At 40.8% G+C, this 22,436-nt stretch overlaps 1 protein-coding gene across 1 annotated transcript in view; it reads left to right on the forward strand.

Annotated features, from left to right (window-relative positions):
- EPB41L4A (erythrocyte membrane protein band 4.1 like 4A) overlaps positions 1–22,436 on the forward strand; it is a 132,681-nt gene that overhangs the window by 53,597 nt on the left and 56,648 nt on the right. Inside the window, exons 3-6 of the mRNA XM_042866304.1 lie at positions 1,132–1,183; positions 2,288–2,366; positions 15,797–15,894; positions 17,028–17,148. Of these exons, the coding sequence (XP_042722238.1) occupies positions 1,132–1,183; positions 2,288–2,366; positions 15,797–15,894; positions 17,028–17,148 (350 nt within the window). The remainder of the gene's footprint in view (positions 1–1,131; positions 1,184–2,287; positions 2,367–15,796; positions 15,895–17,027; positions 17,149–22,436) is intronic.

Here is a 22,436-nt window from a genome sequence, read left to right on the forward strand (position 1 = left end):
GAGTATGCCAGTCCTTACTGATCCAGAAAATTTGTGTGACAGAAGAGGAAAGAAAAAAGTGATGGCAAGAATAGTCTTGGCTTCTGCACTTTCTTCCATTAACTGAATCATAGAAATGCCAAGCTAAGAAATAAATAGGTCATTACAAGAGGAGAATGTTCATCATGCTGGTGCCATGTAAAGCTACAAGAAGTCTGCAGATACTCTGCCATACTGTGACAGCAAAGATTTTAGTACAGGTTTGATAAAGTTGAGTCAGAAGAATCACTGAGAAATTACATTTCTGTTGCTCAAATGGTGTGGGAATCCTTGTAACAGCTCATCCCTCTGTGGCGTGCTTAACGTACCTTGATAATCTAAATGCAACTGCTGTAAGCATTCCGGTGATACCCTTCACCTGCTACTGGAAGCCTTTTCTAAACATGAATACTGATTTTGCTTCTAGTCAAGCCTATATCTTCACATCCTATGGACTTGAATTGATTACTGCGTTGTTACAGTGATTTCTTAGTAGTTGCAGGAATGCTGTCATGCCTGTCATTTCTGCTACAATCCTTAGTTTTTCAGAAATCAAACATAGCACTTCCTTTCTTTCTGTGTAGGTTTTATCTTACATGCGTTGCTGTTGCTGTTATTTCAGAATGATTCTGCTTAGGTTTATCCCCTACAAAGAAAATGGCAAGGTTGTGAGTAAGCATAAGAGCTGCAGTAGATAAGGTACACAAAAAAATAATGCTGTGTGATATTTTCATAGAGCCAGCTTGGTCAGGAGCCTGAGATGTGGTGCTTTTTAATGTAAGATTTCCTTTCAGAGAGACTGCTACCCCCTGAGAAGATGCATAGCATCAGACTTGTACAGACAGATGTGTTTGTTTTATCAGAAATGACTCTACTGGTACAAAGTTGTCATTAAAAGGCTGAAGCGTGTCATACAGGCATTCCGTAAGCTTCTGTAAATTTTCATATTCTTGTAATCTTGGCTGAGTTTCTAAATCCTGATGAGAAGATAAATCATCTTGTGCTGCTTTCCTAGGAAAAAAATATCAATATATGAATAAATGTAGAATTGCAATAATTCTGTATTAATTTTATGTGCTAAGTGACTAATTTTCATAATTATCTGTCTTACAGTACTGGTTGGATCCTGCAAAGACCCTTGCTGAGCATAAAGAATTGATAAACAGTATGTATTTAATCTGAACTTAAAGAAGCTATCTGAAGTGAAGTAACAGAAGGCTATTCTAGGAAATAGATAGTCTGTACAAAAATTGTATTCCAGACTAAACAGATTGGTAGTTCTTGAGACATTTTATTACTACAGTTTGTAGTTACATCAAAATTCCACACATAGATTGTACATGCTGTCATTTAACAAGAATAACTAATGTCCAAAGATTTCTTTGTGATTAAATTTTACTTTAGAATATAATAAATGGTGCCATTTGTCATTTGCGTAGTTAATTTTGTAGAAGCTCTATGCCTCTACCACACCATACCTTAAAAAACCCCGATTTTTTTTTTCTGAAAATGAAAATACTGCCTCTTGCTCATAATGTAATGTCTACCCCTGCTGCCACTACTCAGTAAACCCATATTTAAGGTCCGTCAATTTTATTGTAATTAATTAATATAAGACTTTTATTTTAACAAGAAATTGGAGGACTTCTATTTAAAAAAAAGTGTAGAAGTGGAGCATGCATAGAATAAATTTGGCTGTATGAGTCTCAGTGCTAACTGTCTTTCTGAAGAATAACATTTTCAAAACGTGAATTAGAAAATCTTTTCCAAATGTATGTCAACTAAAGTAGCACATAATTTAGGTGCCTCCATATGATATTTGAAAGTATAGAATGTACTAACATTAGTTATGTCAGGAAATCATATTTCATGCAGAATTAACATTTTTCAAACTGTTTTCATGTACAAAAAAGTGTCTAAATATCAAATTTGAGCAGTAAAAAAAATCTTGGAGAAATAGTGAGTTAGCAAATAAATCTAAACTTAAATTTTCAAATTATGACAAGCTCCAAGTAGGCAGACAATATGAGAATAAATAAACAGTAGACTGGAAAAATAATAATAAGAATACTTAAACTTTTCTTTTTTTTTTTTTCCTCCTCATGGGTAATGGGTGTAATTTTCTGAAGGTAGCTAAGTGTTTTTTGGTGGCTTTTGTGAAATACGAAGATAAACTGATTAATAGCCATTTTGTCATCAACTACAAACAATTCACATTAACTGTAAATTCATAACAATCGATTTTTACACCCATTTCTTTTTCCTGCAGCTGGACCACCATACACTCTGTATTTTGGCATTAAATTCTATGCGGAGGACCCATGTAAACTTAAAGAAGAAATAACAAGGTAGAGTATTCAGATGAAAATATGGTTTTGTTGTTTTTTCAGGGTAGCAATGTGTTCAGATGCATACTGTAGTCTGACAGGCTTGCTTTTTGCGTAAACATTAGGATATCTTTCCTTGAACGTGTACAGAATGAGGGTTATGACTAGCCTCACTGTGGTCAGTATGGACAGCTGCTTGAAAGATGAGGATGAAAATTTGCTCTTTGGTACGTCAAAAAACAGAGGGGCCTACTGTGCTTTTTTTTTTTTTTAAAAAAAAAAAAGTAATGTATTGACAAATCTGTACGTGCATTGTGCAGTAGTGAAGTTTAGAGTTTAGTTGGATATCTGAATATCCACACACAAAAATGAGTCACAAATACAGGGAATATTCTTATGTATTCTTATAGTTTAAGTTCCAGAACTACTTTTCAAGGGGATCTCTCTCAGTCTTTATAAAAATGAGTGAAGGAAACTGAAGAGATGCATGCTTTTGATTCTTTTAGCTAAGTTTAGCCTCTACAAAATATGATGCAGTAATGCACACATGTAGATATACATTTGCCTGAATTCTCATGCAGGATTTTCTGTTTGTCTTTTTTGTGAAAGATCTTAGAAAACTAGTCTCAGGTTCAAAAGTGATTTAGTTAAGTGGACAAAATCAGTGTGCTGACTTGGATTAATATTTCTTTTAATGACCTAGGTGTATAGAATCATAGAACTGCTCAGGTTGGAAAAGACCTTAAAGATCATTGAGTCCAACCACAGCCTAACCATACTGCCCTAACTAACAATCCTCCGCTAAATCATGCCCCTGAGCACCACATCCGAACAGTTTTTAAACACATGGTGTTTACACACATGGAGAATGGTGACTCAACCACCTCCTTGAGGAGCCTATTCCAGCGCTTAACAACCCTTTAAGTAAAGAATTTTTTCCTGATATCCAACCTAAACCTCCCCTGGCACAACTTGAGGTCATTTTCCCTTGTCCTGTCATCTGTCACTTGTGAGAAGAGACCAGCCCTGCTATCGCTGCAGTCACCTTTCAGGTATTTGATGAGAGCTGTAAGGTCTCCTCTCAGCCTCCTTTTCCCCAGACTAAGCAGCCTCAGTTCCTTCAGTCTCTCCTCATAGGCCATATTCTCCAAGTCCTTCACAAGCCTTGCTGCCCTTCTTTGTACCTGCTCGAGCACCTCAATGTCCTTTCTCTATTGAGGTGCCCCAAAGTGAACACAGTACTCAAGGTGAGACCTCACCAGTGCTGAGCACAGATGCAGGATGACTTCCCTAGTCCTGCTCCCCACATCATTCCTTACACATCATGATGCCATTGGCCTTCTTGGCCACCTGGGCACACTGCTGGCTCATATTCAGCTGCCTGTCCATCAGTACACCAAGGTCCCTTTCCATCAGGCGGCTTTCCATCTACTCCTCTCCAAGCCCATAGGGTTGCCTGGGGTTGTTGTGATCAAAATGCAGGACCTGACACTTAGCCCTACTGAAACTCATACAGTTTACCTTGGCCCATCAATCCATTCTATCCAGGTCCTTCTGTAGTGCCTTTCTGTCCTCAGGCAGATCCACACTCCCTCCCAGCTTGGTGTCGTCTGCAAACTTTCTGAGGGTGCACTCAATCTCCACATCAAGATCGTTAATGAAGATGTTAAATAGAAGTGGCCCCAGTATGGAGCCCTGGGGGGCACCTCTCATGACTGGCTGCAAACTGATTTAAACACAACTCTTCGGGCCCGGCCATCCAGCCAGTGTTTCACCCAGTGGAGTGTACGCCCATTCAAACTGCGGGCAGCCAGCTTGTCCATGAGGATGCTGTGGGGGACAGTGTCAAAAGCTTCAGTGTCAAAAAGAACTGAAGTCCGGGTAGACCACATCAACAGCCTTGCCTTCATCCACTAAGCGGGTCACCTTGTCATAGAATGAAGTCAGGTTTGTCAAACAGGATCTAACATTTGTAATGCCATGCTGACTGGGCCTGATCCCCTGGTTGACCTTTAATTGATCTATGATGGCTCCCGAGATTATCCATTCCATAACCTTCCCCGGCACCGAGGTGAGACTGATAGCTCTGTAGCTACCAGGATCATCTTTCCAGCCCTTTTTGAAGATGGGTGTCACATCTGCCAGTCTCCAGTCTGCTGGGACATCCCCGGTTAGCCAGGACTGATGAAGAATGACGGAGAGTGGCTTGGTAAGCACATCCGCCACCTCCCTCAGCACTCTAGGGTGCAACCCATCTGGCCCCATGGACTCGTTAGCATCCAGGTTTTGGAGCAGGTCCAAAACTATTTCGTTGTTGATCATGCAGGGCTTATTCTGTTCCCTATCCCTATCTACCAGTGCAGGGGGCTGTGTGCCCAGGGAGTAACAAGTCTTACTATTAAAGACCAAGGCAAAGAAGTATTAAGTACCTCAGCCTTATCCTGATCCTGGTCAACAAGTTGCCCTCAGCATCCAACAGGGGATGGAGATTCTCCCTAACCCTCCTCTTGCTGCTCATAATAGAAACATTTATTGTTGTCCTTTACCTTAGTGGCCAAGTTCAGTTCTAGCTGGGCTTTGACTTTTCTATTTTTTTCCCTGCACAGCTTCATTACGTACCTGTAATCATCATAAGTAGCTTGCCTACTCTTCCAAAAACCATAAACTTTCCTTTTGCTGTTGAGTTCCAGCCAAAGGTCTCTGTTCAGCCAGTCTGGTCTCCTTATCTGTCGGCTTGTCTTCCATGACTTGGACATGGTCAGTTCCTACACCTTCAAAATTACTTCCTTACTTCCTTATTTGCAGCTTTCCTGTGCTCCCATGCTCTCCAAAACTACCTCCCAAGGGCCCCTCTCAACCCTGGTCCTAAAAAGGTTAATGTCTGCCCTCCGGAAATCCAAGGTGGCATTTCTGCTGACTCCCCTCCATGGTTCAACAAGGATTGAGAGATCTAGCATCTGATGATCACTGTGCCCCAGATGGCCTCCAACCTTTACATCTCAACAAGACCTCTGTTAACAAGCAGATTTTGCTTCTCTTTGTTGGCTCCTTCACCAGCTGTGTCAGGAAGTTATCTCCCACACACTCTAAGAACCTCTGGGACTGTTCCCTGTCTGCTGTACTATAAATCCAGCAGATGCCTGGGAAGTTGAAGTTCCCCACAAGAACAAGGGGAAGAGACAGTGAGACCTCAGCCAACTCTCGGTAAAGTGTCTTGTCCACCTCTTCATCCTGGTTGGGTGGCCTGGAGCAGATTCTCATGATAATATCAGTCTTATTGGCCTTTGCTTTTATTCTGACCCATAAGCTGTCAACTCTGTCATCACCATCATTAATTTCCATACATTCACATTCTCCCTTTACATAGAGGGCTACACCACCATCTTTCTTTTGAAAAGTCGGTAGCCATCCATCACAGCACTCCAGCTGAGTCATTCCACCATGTTTCCATGATGGTGATTATATTGTAGCTTTCTGACCGCACAATGGCCTGCAGCTCCTCCTGTTTATTACCGATGCTGCGTGCATTAGTGTAAAAGCACCTGAGCTGGGCCTCCTTTTGAGTGGCAGTAGTCCTAGTACCCTTATGACCATACTCAGGTTTCCATAGCCACCAACCTCACACCAACCCTCATGTTCTTCCTACAAAAGGGTGAGTCGTTCTCCTCCTTCACCAAGACACAAGACTGTGGGATCTTACTAGCACATCCTTCTCCTGCAAGCACCAGGATGTTACATACAGGCTCTGTTCTAGTGACCCCAGTTACACCCACCTCCCTTCGTGCCTAGTTTAAAGCTCTATCAATGAATCTTCCCAACTCCCATCTTAAGACCCCTTTCCACTGGTAGGAGAAGCTACTCCTATCAGTTGGCAGCAAGCCTGATCTTTTGCAAACAGAGCGCAGGTCAAAAAACTCAAACCCCTGCTGGGCACACCAGGCTCAGAGCCAGGTATTAATCCGTTGGCCCATCATATGTAGTCCTTCATCATTCCCTATAATAGGAAGGACAGAGGAGAACACAATTTGTATTCTCAACTCCGATTCAATTCTGAGCTCTTAATCTATTTCCCCAAGGCTCTGAAGTCCTTTTTCATGGCCTTTAACAAATTTCTTCCTATATCGTTGCTGCCTACCTGAAACAACAATAGGGAATAGTAATCTGAGGGCCAAATTAGGGAAGGAAGTTTCTTCCTTAGTCTTTAACCTGGGCTCCCAGGAGGCAACAGACCTCCCTGTATAGAGGGTCTAGTCTACATATTGGTCCTTCTGTTCTTTTCAGCAGAGAGTCACCAGTAACGATGATCTGTTGTTTTTTCTTTGATGATGATGTTTTATTGCTAAGTGAGGTCTGGTTAGACTTCAGTAACACCACCAACTGGGGAGAACCATCATCACCACCATTGTCCAGCTGTCCCTGCAGAGCACTGAACCTGTTCTGCAGGGGCAGCTGTGGAGGCAGGGGAATCTTTGGGAGGGCGCACCTGCATTGCCGAACAGGGGCCTTTTGCCACTGCCCCATGTCCCCTAATTCTTCACTGTTGTTGTTAGGGGGGAGGAGAGGACAGGGGGTTCACTGTAGCAGGAACACCGTCTGCCTGCTGGTTCCTTTCTGTTATCTGTTTGCAAGGCAGCAGGGGGTGATGTGCTCCATGTGTAGCCTCAGCTGGCTGCCAAGATCTCAGGGCTGATAGGAACTCGTACCACCAATCAATCTCCCTCTCACATTCCTTTATTCTCCTTAGTTTCTCTGCTTCCTGCTTTAGGTCAGCCACAAGGCTGAGTATGTCATTTAGCTAGTTGCATCATATGACACAGGAGAACTCATTAGAATACATGGGTTTTATTTTTTCTTAATCATAGGTGGCAGTTGTTGCTGTGTGGGCTAAATAATTTTCTTGTATCGGGATGAGAATTTTTTTTTTCCAAAATGCCACTATAGGAACAGAGTTCTCCCATACAACAGGACTGATACCAGTTTGGTAAAAACAGATACTTCATAATTTAAACAGGAATAGATGGCTGCAGTGTGATTCTCCCCTAACTTGAAAGCTTGGTGTCATTTTTCTGCACTTTTCCCCACTCTCAACCCTGCTTGCAGGGGAAGAAAGATGGCCCTGGAGACACAGAATTTGTTGCAATTGCTACTCGAAGTGTGTCTGGATTTCTGATTGTAAACTGACAGGATAAATTTTCAAAAATGTTTTTGTTTTTCTTGTCATAATATTAATCAGTGATTTGTATTGCTAATTGGATGTGCAAATCCAGTCAAGAAATGTTTTGGTGTAACTGACAAGCTTCCATTCGTGTCTGCACAGTGTTTGGTCATGAAAATTGCAGCTGAGAAGGCATGGAGAGAGGATATAAGGAAGTAGGACATTTGTGTTTGTACTCTTCAACAAAATATACTGGAAAACAGCCAAATGCCATCAGAATTTCAGAGTATTTATCCTCTTAGACTTCTAAATATTGGAAAGAATGTATGCCTTTTTCAGGAAAAAATACAATAAAAACACACTGTTTACATAGGAGGCATTAAAGGTGCTTTTTTTTTTTTTTTTTTTTTTTTTTGTGTGTGTGTGTGTGATAGTAATTTTCTGCCACAGTGTGTAATTCCAGTGATGTGCTAACCGTGTTTCTTTGGAGTGCACATTTATTTTAATGGATATGAGAATGGAGTCTGTAGTTACTAGATGCTAATGATCTGTGGCATTATGTGATTACTATTTGCAAATAATAAAAAACTGTCAAATTTGTAATTACTTCCCAGCAAAATGTATTCTGATGTGTAGGCAAAAGATAATGCAGAGGTGATTCCTATTAACATTTACTGGACCAGTTTGCTGGCAAGAATTAGTGCTTAGGCACGATTATGCATATATGACAAACTAGAGTCAAGTTTAGCAACAAGTTTGGACAGAAGGCTTGGTTCTGTGAGGAGCTTAGTAGCTTCACTAGGAATTGAGTGGGAATTCACTTGGTCTAAATCAGACAAGCATTAACAGTTCTTGACTCTGATTACTTTATCTTTTTTTCTTTATTTTTTTCTTCTTTAATTCTTTCTCGTAGTGAAAACACAGGACAGGATACTCACATAAAAGACATCAGTAGCATCTGATTTGTACTGTACAGCTGCAGAAGTGCTAACAGAAACATAAGCGTACATGAGGAATACATTTAATGTTAAAAGGACGTTATGTGCTCCCAGTCATTGTCGCCCCATAGCCATCACTGTCAATCATGGGGTGATAATTTGTCTAGACGGGACTGCCGAACATCAGCTGTAGGACGTGCTGAGGTATTACTCAGACAAAGGAATCACTGAGTGTATGTACTTTTTGTTGCCTACTGATATTTCCAAACACTGTGCAGAACTCGGGCCCTTATAGGTGGTGAATATTCACTGTCCTTTTCAATAATGAACATTCCTACTGTAATGCATGGCTCAGCACAAGCTGTGGCGGATTATTAGCCAGAAAGAAACTAGTATCCCTATGTGGAAATTCAACTGGGCTGATGAAGTCCAGTAATTTTGATTGGATCTTAAATGATTTGTGAATCAGCTATCACATGATCTCCAGATTGCAAGCTTCCCTGAAATGAGGATAGCTGCTCTTTGAACTTCAGAGGATTCCTAAGGGCTTTCATAAGTAACCTGTGCTAATACAAAGTAAAGTTGTTGCACTTTAGCTAAATGTAGATAAAGCTGAATTAGTGAACAGTGAGAAAGCCGGGTGCACGTAGGGATGACTGTTTTTTACTTAAGAAGTTAGCTTTTCAGCATTGCTTTTGTATGAATTTTCTGCAAGATACTCATGGAGGGTTGGTCTCGATGATCTCTGGAGGTCCCTTCCAACCCCTACAATTCTGTGATTCTCTGATTCTGTGATTTAAGATGATGTCACACTCTCTGTAAAGCTATTGAGGTAAAAACAGACAAAACACTAATGGTGTTTAAAATAATATCCTATAATGAATAGGGAGTTCCAAAACCAAGCAGATCCTTTGTATGTTGGCATGTTTTCTTCTTCAGTGCTTTTCCTTTTTTTTTTTTTTTTTTATGGTTTCCCTGTAAATCCAGCATTTGAAAAACAGAAGAATGTAAAGCAGCATTTGCATTTAGCAAACGCAGATACTTGTGTTAAGATGACTTAAGATAGTCTGGGGAAAAGGAGGCTGAGGGGAGACCTTATTACTTTCTTCCAAGATCTGAAAGGTGCTTGCAGCGAGAGCAGGGCTGGGCTCTTCTCACTGGTGAAGGGCAACAGGACGAGCGGAAATGGCCTCAAGTTTTGCCAGGGGAGGTTTAGTTTGGATAAAAGTTCTTCATAGAAAGGGTTGTGAAGCTCCCCAGGGAGGTTGAGTCACCATCCCTGGATGTGTTTAAAAACTGTTTGGATGTGGTGCTCAGGGACATGATTTAGCGGAGGGTTGTTAAAGTTAGGGTAGAATGGTTAGGTTGTGTTTGGACTCAGTGATCTTTAAGATCTTTTCTAGCCTGGGCAGTTCTATGATTCTTTGATGACTAAGTTGATGTGTACAAAATACACATACGCATACAAGGCTGAAGAAGCAGTGTGCAAGGTATTTGATTTGCATTTGAAGTAATTGCAGAAATTAAAATTACCTACTTAAATGTCAACAGTAAAATATTCTTAAAAAGCTTTGGTACGGCCTTCACTTCTCAGTCCTGCTGTTGATTTGGAATTTGGTGTGGCTTTACTTTGAGGGCAGAGTATGTGCTTCCTCAAGTGTAGAAGCAGATCATAATATTGAAAATCACATTTTAGCCCTGCAATCACCATTTCAAGGCAAGGAGTCCCTGTTGTGGTTTTCTGATTTTTGGTTATCGGTATTCCACATCATAACATCATGTAGTGCACTGGGAGTTACACAGTTAATGCTCCAGTTCCAGGCACCTGTCTGGAAAAGAAGAACTACTACATTCCCCAGATGGCTGTTCACTGTTCTGTTATCATTTCCGCTCAGAGGGAACAGATTGGTAGGCCTTGGTAGGTCATCTGACGTCCCTCTTTTTGATCATTAGTCTCTCTTTGCTTCTGCTCGCCCCAATTGCACATCTCACCTCAGTGTTATGGGAAGGCCTTCAGTTCTCAGACACTCTTTCTCTCATTTTATTTGACTTATTAGCTCAAATTCTAATTATACTCTATATTGTATTATAGTGTTATTTTGGATCCTGATTCCATATTTAGTAAATTAGTTTGTGTCTCCTCAGATCGTTGTTGCTGTTTTTAATTATTTATTATTATATTATTATTATTTAATTATTATTATAATTGTTATTAATTATTATTTAATTATTATCACTTTTACCAGAGACTGGTGCATGGTGGGAATATGATAAATCCATCCAATGTCATGATCTTTGATCCAAGTATTTACAAGAGAATTTCTGAAATGAGTCCCATTATCTGACTCATTTCTTTCTGGAGTGCCATGTCAAAACAGGACTTGTTTCTCGAGACCCAATATGTTGTTTTGGGCAGTAACAAGGGGTACTGCATATGTTTCAAGCCACCCACTGTTGCCTCCACCATGGTAAGCACACCACACAAGATCATGGCAAGGTGATATAATCAACCTATGTGATAATCAACCTAACATGCCTCCCCGTATTTATACTTTTGCCATCACCCTTCCCCCCAGACAGGTGTCATCCTCTTGGCTTGTTTAATTGTGGTGCATGTGTCACAGTCATGAATAACCTGTGCAATAGCATCCGTAGTTAAGTCCACCCCTCGGTCTCTAGCCCACTTATATGTTGCATCTCTTCCTTGATGGCCCAAGGTCTCATGGACCCACCAAGCTAGAAATAATTCACTCTTGTGTTGCCAGTCCAAGTCTATTTGAGTCACCTTAATTTTGGCAGCTCGATCTACCTGATGGTTATTTTGTTGTTTTTTAGTAGCCCAACTCTAGGGCACATGAGCATCTACATGGCGCACCTTTACAACCATATCCTTTATTTGGGCAGCAATGTTTTTCCACAGTTCAACAGCCCAAATAGGTTTACCCTTCCATTGCCAGTTGTTTTGTTCCTGCTACTGTTAACCACCCCCATAAGGCATTTGCCACTGTCCATGAATCAGTGTAAAGATAAAGCATTGGCCACCTCTCCTGTTCAGCAACATCTAAAGCCAGCTGGACAGCCTTTACTTCTGCAAACTGACTCAATTCTCCTTTCCCTTCAGTGGCCTCTCAAGTTTGTCATGCATGGCTTCACACAGCAAATTTGCAATGCTTCCCCACAGTACAGCATGATCTGCGAACAGGGCAAATTTCTTTTCATTTTCTGGTAGTTCATTGTATAGTGGGGCCTCTTTAGCACGTGATGCCTTTTCTGCTGGTGGTGTTCCAAACTTCTTACCTTCAGGCCAGTCCATGATCAACTCTAAGATCCCTGGACGACTGAGATTCCCCATCCAAGCTCATTGTGTAATCAGTGCAATCCACTTATTCCAGGTGGCATCAGTAGCATGATGGGTGGAGGGAACCTTTTCCCTTGAATATCCAGTTTAGCACTGGCTGTTGAGATACCAGAAGGAGCTGTGTATCAGTACCAGTTACTTTGGAAGCAGCCTGAACCCCCTCATACGTGGCTAAGATCTCCTTTTCATTTGGAGTTCAGCCCTCCTCCGACTCCCTGTATTCTCGACTCCAGAATCCCAAGGGTTGGCCTTGAGTCTCTCCTGAGGCTCTTTGCCACAGACTCCAAGTGGCACCTTTCTCTCCAGCAGCAGTGTAGAGAATATTCTTTATATCCTCTCCCATCTGTACTGGCCCCAGGACCACGGCACGGGCTATCTCCTGTTTAATCTGTTCAAAAGCCTGCTCATGGTCCCACGCAAAATTATTATTCTTCCATGTCACCTGAATGAGGGAGCTTACAATGAGGCTATAGTTTGGAACATGCATTCTTCAAAAGCCCACTACACCCAGAAAAGTGGGCAGAGACATGGCAGCGATTTTGTTGATAACATCCGCTGGGATGTGATGGCATCCATCTTGCCACTTTATACTTAGGAACTGAATTTTGTGGGCATATCCTTTCACTTTTCTTTGCTTAATAGCAAAAGCAGCATGCAGAAGAATTTGGATTATTCATTCTCCTTTCTTGAAAACTTCTGCTCTGTCACCCCCCACATTGTACGTTATCAATGTACAATGTGGGGGGTGCAGTACAGTGGTATCATCAATGTACTGCAGGTGCTCAGGAGCACTACCCTGTTCCAGTGCAGCTTGGATCAATCCATGGCAAATGGTTGGGCTGTGTTTCTACCCTGGGGCAAACAGTTCCAAGTACACTGAATGCCCTTCCAGGTGAAAGCAAACTGTGGCCTGTGTTCTGTGGCCAAAGGAATGGAAAAGCATCAGCAGTGTCAGTGGTGGCATACTGCTTAGCTGCTTTTGACTCCAGTTCATATTGGAGTTCTAACATGTCCGGCACAGCAGCACTCAATGGAGGTGTGACTTCATTCAGGCCTCTGTAGTCCACCATCAGCCTCTGTTTTCCACTGGCTTTACGCACTGGCCATATGGGGCTGTTAAAAGATGAGTGTGTTTTGCTGATCACTCCTTGACTCTCTAGTTGATTAATCAATTTATGAACGGGGAGCAAGGAATCCCTGTTGGTGCAGTACTGATGTCTGTGCACTGTTCTTGTAGCAATCAGTACTTGCTTTTTTTTTCACTCATAGCAACCCCACAACAGATGGATCTTCTGACAGATCAGGCAAAACAGAACAACTACTTAACACCTTTTATGTTTACAGCAGCTATTCCAGAGGCCCATCGATACCCTTTGGGATCCTTAAAGTATCCCCTTCTGAGGTAATCAATACCAAACATTCATGGAGCCCCTGGGCCAGTCACAATAGGGTGCTTTCGCCAGTCTTTACCAGTGAGACTTATTTCGGCCTCCAACATAGTCAACTCTTGGGAACCCCCAGTCACCCCATGAATATGAATTGATTCTGTCCCTAGGTGGCTCGAGGGCATTAGAGTGCACTGTGCACCAGTGTCCACCAGTGCCTCATATTTCTGTGGTTCTGATGTGCCATGCTGTCTAATCCACACAGTCCAATAAGCTCTATTATCCCTTTCCCCACCCTGGGTGCGGGCAGGCCCCCTCTATATGTTATCTCCGCTGTTCTTAACAGCTTTTCAGCAACTGGAGCAATCACCTTTTTGGAGAAGTTCACCTTGATAGTTGATCTATCCTGTAATTCTTTTACCTGTGCTTGAAGTGCAGGTTGGTCTGGATCATCAGGAACGAAGGTGGGGCTATGTAACATTTCCACTACAGCATATTCTCTCAAATAATGGATGCCTTTTTCCATGTCAGTCCATTTCTTTTTCTCAGGCATCATATTGTCTTTGAATGGGTATTTTTCTTTTACAGCTAATAGCATCTGCTTCCAGAGATGAAGGCCTGGTTCTGGCATGTACTAATACCTCTGTCAGTGATTGAGTCCCTAGCAATGCCATCCAGTTGGTGAGCTTCTCTACTACCTAGCCACTTTTGGCCCCATTTTCCAACACGAGTAATCAGGTGAAGATAAGCTCATTTGAAGTCTGTTCTCAGACTTCAAATTTCAATCATTCTCAGAGATCAATCAGTAATGGTAATGATGTCTTGCTCACCTCCTACTCTTTCAGGACTTGTTGTTGCCCTCCTGGGTGTTGGTGACTGTGATCATCAGGGCTGCTCCCCTGGACTCAGGAGTGCTTCACCCTGGTTTTTGGAGCCACTCTTCTGGACCTCTTTGCTCCTCTTCTCTTAGAGTCTCTGCTTCCTCTACTTTCTCCTCCTCCTCTTTCTTCTGATCTAAGTGAGTCAAGATTTGTTTCTTTTCCATCCTCATACAGGGGCAACTGACATCGATTCTGGTGCCTCCTATGGTTGATCAGGTTGGTCAGTTTCGATGCTCTCACTCTCCAGTTTGGCTCAGAGTCTGTCTAGTTTGATTAAGTGGGTATTTAGGTCAGATTTGAGCATGACTCGATGAGCCTGAATTCTGTTTAGTTCAATTCGGAGACTGAATTTTGCATGCTGGAAGGTATCTCGCTCAGTTCAGAGTACGTCCTGTTTGGACTTGAGGATGTCCCTCTCGGACTGGAGGGCGTCTTGTTCGAACCGGAGGGTGTCTTGAAATTGAGGGTTGTCAAGTTTGAATTGAAGGGAGTCTCTCTCGTCTCTCAGGAAGTCTCTCTGAAATTGGGTGGCTTCCCATTTGGACTGGAGGGTGTCCTGTTGAGATTGGAGACTGTCGAGTTTGGATTGAAGGGAGTCTCTCTCGGTTTGGAGGGCATCTCTCTCTCAGATTGGAGGGAGTCCCGCTTGGATTGGAGGGTGTTGCTTTCAGACCGGAGGGTGTCTCGCTCAGATTGGAGATCTTTTCTCTTGACTAGGAGACTCTCTGGCTTGCTTGCTGGAGATTCTCCCTCTTGGCTCTCCTTTTTGGCTTGGAGACTGTCTCGCCCATTTTGAACTGTCTTCCTGAGTCTCTTCCTTTCAGCTCTGAGACACTCTCTTTCATCACAGAGATCTCAATTTCAGAAACCCTCTCCCTCTCGGGGATAGTATGAAATAAGGCCCAATAAGCATTAGGCTCCAAATCATTTGTGCCTCCTCAGATCTGCCTGAGCCACAACATCCCTGTCTCAAATATCTGTTCAAGCTCTCAGGGTCTTTCATGTGTTCTGGAGTAAAATTCCATGACACCGAGGATGTCCATCTCTCTAAAGTCTCTCCCAAGCCTCTCCACACACAAAAAGAGGGACGTCAGATGACCTACCAAGGCCTACCAATCTGTTCCGTCTGAGCAGAAATGGTAACAGAACATCGAACAGCCATCTGGGGAATGTAGTAGTTCTTCTGTTCAGGACAGGTGCCTGGAACTGGAGCATTAACTGTGTAACTCCCAGTGCACTACATGATGTTATGATGTGGAATACCAATAACCAAAAATCAGAAAACCATTGCAGTCCTCTATGGTAACAAATACAGTGAGGTACTAATAGTGTACCCTCACATTTTTTTCATGGGGGAATGGACTTTATGAGATCTGCTTCCTGGTCTAGATTTGATTCTCTGATAGTTGGAGATGAAACCATTGGGTCAGCATTTCTTCCTTATGGTGATCTGCTAATCAGGTCTGTCCTGTACATTTTTTCTAGTTCTTAGCCCTCTTCCCCACTTCCTAACTTTTCTAATAAAGTCAGGAAGACTTCTTCCCTACCTAGGTTCTTTCAATTGATTAATCTTAGTTGTGGTTTAAAAGTCAAAAGAAGAAAAGTGATTCAAACAGAAATACGTCTAGTTATGCTATGTGTTGCGTTGTCAGTAAATGGGAATATAATGAAGCACTACTTGGTACATCATATCCAATATTGAAATAATAGTTTTGTCTTCTTTCTTTGTTTTAGGTATCAGTTTTTCTTGCAAGTCAAGCAAGATATCTTACAGGGCCGCTTGCCTTGTCCAGCCAACACTGCTGCACAGCTGGGAGCGTATGTAATTCAGTGTAAGTTCTGCTGGGCAACTACAAGCTGCTGTATGTCATATCTTGTCTTTTGCACATAGATCATTTTCGTTCTTTCATAGTCAAAGATTGCTTACTGTTCAAGTGCAGAAAGTGGCACCTCTGGCAGAACTTACAGGATATGCAAGATACGGTTTTTATTCTGATTGTTTTCCTATTTATGATGCTGAAGCTTTTACTCTTGTAGTCAGCCTATTGTTCTGTATTGCTTTAAGGAGATATTTTGAGAAACGCTTAACATTCCTACTGAGTATATAACTTTCTTGATCTAAAAACTATTAAAAGATAGAAAGAAACATGAGTTATGAGATGTCTTTTTCTTTGGAGCTCTTGTAGCCACCTTTTTTACTTCAGTGGTGATAGAAACCAAAAAGGGAATGTTTTGTAGATTAGTTGTTATTAGTTGTTATAGGTTGTAGATTAACCCAGTTCGTGCTGCTTTTAAGAAATAGTAACTTTAACAGAGTTTCACAGAGAATAGTTAAGATCAGCATATTTATTTTATAATTACATGATGATGCGTAAATTAATCTGAGCAATATATCTGAATTTAAAGGTGTTTAAAAAAATCATTGCTCATCCGTATTTTTTCATTTAGGAAAGTTAGAAAATTATTTTGATTTTAAAAATGTACCTCATGTTCAAGGAATACATTGATATTTTATTGAAGACTGAAGTCTGGTGTTCCTTTACGAGAAATTGTCCTTGGAAGAGCCTGCTTCCAGAAATCTCCATACCCATTCCCACACTGACAATTCTGAGTCTTAGAAGTAGTATAGATCTCTTCTGTTTGTAACATTACAGCAAATCCAGAGGGGATAAATACTTAAAAAACTGTACTTCTCCATCTGTTACACATACTAGTATAGTGGTCTACTATGGACAGTTGTATATGTAAGTTGAATATTATCATCTGCTTTTCTTCTAAAAAATGTAGGCCTTGGAGTTTTTAACTGTTGGCATAGTCAACTTACTGTCACTTGGAAAAAGCCGTATTGGCACAAATAGATGGATTAAGTGATGTTTGTTTTTTTTTTTTTTTTTTTTGTTTTGTTTTTTTGTTAACGTGAAACACTGAATTTGTCTAACTTTTTTTCTCATCTTTTGTACTGCAGCTGAGCTGGGGGACTATGACCCATATAAGCACACGGCAGGTTACGTCTCAGAGTACCGCTTTGTTCCAGACCAGAAGGAAGAGCTGGAAGATGCCATAGAACGAATACACAAAACTCTGATGTAAGAATTCAATACTTGTGGGAGCTTTGTGGGTGGAACTGAATTCAGAAATGCTCGATAAGTGGAATTGGAAGTACCCTCTAATGCAGAGTGGAAGTCTACAGCTCTCGAAAGAGCACAGGCCATCTAGTTATAACCCTCAGGGACAGAGAAAGTTTTCTGTAGATGGAGTTTTCTTTTAGAAACCAAATGAAAAACTGATTGGAAATCAGTCCAGCCTTGGTGATGGTTTTTCTAAATGAGGACTTGCAATAGTACTTCAATTTCCTCTTTTTGGGAATGAAATAAAAATCTTTTGACATCTTTGAGTTTGGTTCTCTGTTCAGTGCAGTTTTCCTGTGCAATTTTGGGCAAGTTGTTCACTATGCACATGCCTCAGTCTGCTGTTTGTAAGATGGGTATAACAACATTTCTTTTCTTTGTATGGCCCTGTGTATTCAAATAATGAACTGTTAGGAAAAAAAAAAACAACAACTAATGCAGTAATATAAAGTACTTAGTACAATGAAGCCTCTATTTTCTTGCCAGATCCTTAGGTAGGGTAATGAAGGAGTGCTTGTAGCAACCTGCATGAATCTTTGTGGCAGCAGCTCACATGGGAGGAGGTACCAGTGAAGCAGCTTGTATGCCCATGGTTTAAATGATAAACTCAACTGCAACATTTGCATGAATTAAAAAGTTGGGTATTTTTTTACAAGTGTAGAGTCTTTTCATTTTATTATTAACTAAGATATCTTATATAAAATGCATTGGCACTTGACACTGTAATGAATGCCACAGTAAGAAAGACAGTTATGATTCAAAAGAAAAAAAAAACAGCGGCACATAGAAACAGCCAGCAGGCAGCACTGAACTACTTAGGTCACTTGAAATGCTGTTTTCATGACAAAAAGCAAACCAATTAAAAACTTCACAGGAAACCTTAATGCATTGTAATCAGAAGTCATCTGGTGGGCCTCAAAGACTGAGACATCCACTGCAGAAGTTTGCAGATATCAAAAATGTACCTGAAAGGCAGAAATACGCTGGAGTTGTGATACTTGGCAAGAACAATTATTGAAGAGATTGCAGGAGTAGAATATTGTAATTACTGTACAGGAAAAAAGAGAACCAAAGAAATCTGAAACACGTCTATCAGCAGACTCAAGACCCAAATTATGCTTGGAAAATATTGGAAAGGAGAAATTCATTTAAATAATAGAGACTGCAAAGCTTAATTTCTCTGTCAACCAGGTATTAGAATGATAATCACCTTGAACACAAAAATTTAAGAACACAAATATAGTTTAAATACTTGATATACTTGATGCCATTGTGGCCAGTGTTCTTAAGGAGAAAGTTTAACTCTACACTATCACTAAATGTACAAAAAGGATTAAAAATATTTTTAAAACTTCAGTAAAAAAGAATTCAGAGTCACTTTCTGTCCTGCTTACTCATTTTCAGAAATAGCCCCTTATGTATGAAAGGCTTTCAGTAAGTTTAGTTTTAGGCTGAAGTACTGTTGGTGTAGAGTGACAGAGCCAGAGCCAGCAGTTACTATGTGAAAGCACTGTAAGTCAGTGCTTTGGCTTCCCAACCTGCCAGTATTAGACCACAATGCCATCAAAATTCAAAATGTAGAACTGGTTTTGAAAATAAAATAAAGAAGTTCAACTGTACATAAAGCCAAAACAAACATTTACTTGCTTATCTCCAAATTCATTTTCCTGGTAGTTCTAAAGAAGCTTGTTCTAACAAGTCCAAGATAGGAGCAATTGTGATATAACCATTTATTAACATGAGAACAGTAAAAAACATTTTGTGATCATACCCTTTGTCAAAGTCATGTAAAGATAATCAGAACTAGCCATCTTGTATGTAGATCTAGATTTCTTGATTTTTCTTATAAGAAATAATAATAAAGCCACAATCTGGATAAAAGTTAATTAATTTCTTGCCTTTAATTTTGTATGTTAGTATTACTTGTGCATTGTTTGATGATAGTAGCTATTAACACAGAGACACAGCTGTTCTCTTTGAAAGATCTTCATGTAATTGGAGTCTGCACCAGTTGCCACATTGACCTGAGTTTTTCTTTAACAATTGTTCACTAATTATTTCTGTATGGTTGCCTGTCTGCTTTTTAGTAATTGATGCATTATAGAGAACTTTAATACAGATCTTCCTATGAAGTAAAAAAAAATAGTGTTTTTTTTTTTTTTCTGATCTAGAGAATAGAAAGTGAGGCACAGAGAGTTTGGTTCAACAGCACAAAGGTTGAATTTGAGAATTGAAAGTTGAGATGAATTGGTACCCACCAGATGACTTCATTCATAGAATCACAGGGTGGCTTGGGTTGGAAGGGACCTCAAGGATCATCAGACCCCTGCTGCAATTCATTCTTTGCCCTTAAGTTTCTCTACTCTTTAGCATAATAAAACAGAGTAAGACTAATTTGCCTCAAAAGTTTGTAACCTTGAAAAAAAATTCAGAATCCAGGGAAACTCTGGTTGTATCAGAATGACATCTGCCTTAAAAATATTTTACTTGCTTTCTGATCCACAGTTCTGATATTTTTTTGCTGCGTGGCTGCAATTAGGTGTCAAGGATATAGAAGTGTCAGAAAACAGAGTGAAGCTGAGATGCTCAGATGTTGCTGGTTCAGCCTGGCTGTTGTCAGCAGCACTGCTAGTGTTGACTTTTGTGTGCTGATGAGAGCTCTTTGGTTAATTGAATGGGCTGAGAGCATACCCACACTTGTCTTGCCTATCAGAGACAACATAGGGATGGGTTGATGAGGTGGTCTAAAAAGAGCTTTACTATCCTTTCTGGAGCCCTGAAGTGTTGCTTTTGCAAAACATTTGTGGCACTGCTCTCACCTTGCTCCAGTTAGTCATGTTCAGAGAAGCTTTTGTGGATGTTTGTTATTGCTTGTATTCTACACAGCACTACGAATTTCAGGGATTTATTCAGGAGGAAGATTCTGGAACAAGTTTCTAAATCAAGAAGGATGAAGGAGCTCTGAGATGTGTTTTGCAGTATTTTTTTTTCCTGACTGCATGAAGACTCTGCAGTCTGCTTACAGTGGTTGTTCCATATGTATGACATTCCCAAAGTGACAGAGTGGAGTAAGATGAGCTTATATTGTCATGCACATGTGGAAGAGCAAACAGGGTCTTTGAGGTGTGCACATGAGGAAGCAGGTACTCATGGTGCAGAAGGAAAGGATAATGATCGCCCATTGCAGAATGGTATTTGCCCTTCCACATTGCTTGCTCCACATTGCTTGCTCCAGAACGCAGCAGGCCTGGGATTAACTGACGGGTGGCCGGTGAGCCTTCCGTGTATTCTGAATGAATACTGTCAGTGAAGCAAAAGGATGGCTAAAGTGCCTATGATAGTTTTGAGAGTTAGCTTTCAATATTGTTTTGGGCTGTGGGTGGTGCTCAGGTGCTCTGTCCACTGGAAGGAGTGGTTCACATCACGTGCAATATTGTTAGGTTGCCTTCTCCATCATGAATTGCAAATCGTGTTTAACTTTTGAGGTTTATTGGCAAGATCTGTGGTGCTGAGGAGTGCTTGTGTTTTCCCGTGTGGCAAAAATTAAACAGTTCCCCTCTGCTGTGATGGGAATTATTTCAGTTGCAGACCCCTTTACATTCTGTCTTTTCCGTCTCCATTTGGGAGGATATATCCATTCTTTTATTTAGAGACTTAAGCTCATGTCTTCACTTCCTTTAATTTTTTTTTGCAGATGCACTTTCTAATAAATTACGTATAATTGAAAATAATTATAAATGTGCACACAGTGCACTTGACATTTGAGCCTTTTGGTACTTTTAAAGACAGATGAGAATAGTGGGAAAAGTACATCAGCATTTTTTTTTTTTTTTTTTTTTTTTGCTGTGATCAGTAAGGAAATACTAGCAGCAGTATTTAAATTGCTGTTAGATTCTAGAATTAATTCATCACTAGGTAAATTCACATCACTCGGTGCTGATAACCTGCCAGGGAACTTAGCAGGACAGTAGTTCTTCACGGAACATTTTACTTCCATTTTGAAAGCTACCAAAAAGATATAAAAAATCAAGCACATTTTTGAAGAAGGAGTGGATAAAAAATGTGACCAAAACATGACTGTGCTGAGTAGACAGAGTTTTGTGTTGTCTGAATTTCAGAAATGAGCCATAGCTCTACTGAGAGGTCCAGCTCTGGAAGAAAGGGATTTCTGCTACCAGCCTCATGTTGTTGTAGTTTAACCAGTGTTGGCAGCTATGCATTACACAGCCTCTTGCTCACTGTCCCTTCCACCCCCAGCTGGATTTGAAGAGCAAAAGTTAGAAAAGTTATGGGTTGAAATAAAGACAGTTTAATGAGAAAGGACCAAAACAAGTAAACAAACAAACAAAAGTAAAACAACTCCACAAATCAAGTTATGCACAATACCATTGCTCACCACCTGCTTACTAATGCCCAGCCCCTGAGCAGTGGCTGCCCCCTGGCCAGTTGCTCCCAGTTTCATGCCTGTGCATGATGCTATGTGCTATACAGTATGGAACATCCTTGGCCACTTTAGGTCATCTGTTCTGGTTCTTTCCCCTCCTGTCTCTGCCTGTGCCCCAGACTCCTTTGCTGGTAGGGCTGTATGAAAAGCTGAAATGTCCTCAGCTCAGTGCAGCACTGCTTAGCAACAACTCAAACACTGATGTGATGTCAGCATCTTTTCATGAAAAGTCCAAAACCCACCATTATTTCTGTTACACTTAAGTTAGCACTGCCGTTTCAGGTATTTCACTTTATTTTGCTGTTGTTTGTTTTGTTTTTACATTGTGAGGCATAAAATAAAGTTGGAGAAGTCTTAAAAATATCTGTTAGGTGAAGAGAATAAGGACATAAGAGATATGAACGTGTATATGGCAGGATTTTTCCAGGTCTTGTATCAAAAGTATGAGATCTTCTTCTCACCCTGAGTTTGAAACATTGCAAAGGCAGTGGAATAGTTGCGCAAGAGAACAATCAGGACATGAAGCAAGTGATGCATCTTTTTGAGTTGATGTATTCTCAGTATGAGTTATATGCCTGCTTTTAAGGCCTAAAATGTATTTAGGCTTGTACTTTTTAAAAATAAATCTTCTCCAGTTTGTATCTAATGTGTACCTCGTAGTAGTCCAGACTTTTTTTCCCTCAAGTTTTCCCCTACTGTTTCTTGCTGCATTCAGCTGACGATAGTTTTTCAATGATGAATTGGTATATACAGTGGAAGGGTGAGATGGATCTTTGAAACTGCTGATCTCTTGTGGTAGTCT

This window comes from Lagopus leucura, unplaced genomic scaffold, assembly GCF_019238085.1.
Source record: "Lagopus leucura isolate 7727_CA_CO unplaced genomic scaffold, USGS_WTPT01 Super-Scaffold_810, whole genome shotgun sequence".
NCBI lineage: Eukaryota > Metazoa > Chordata > Aves > Galliformes > Phasianidae > Lagopus > Lagopus leucura.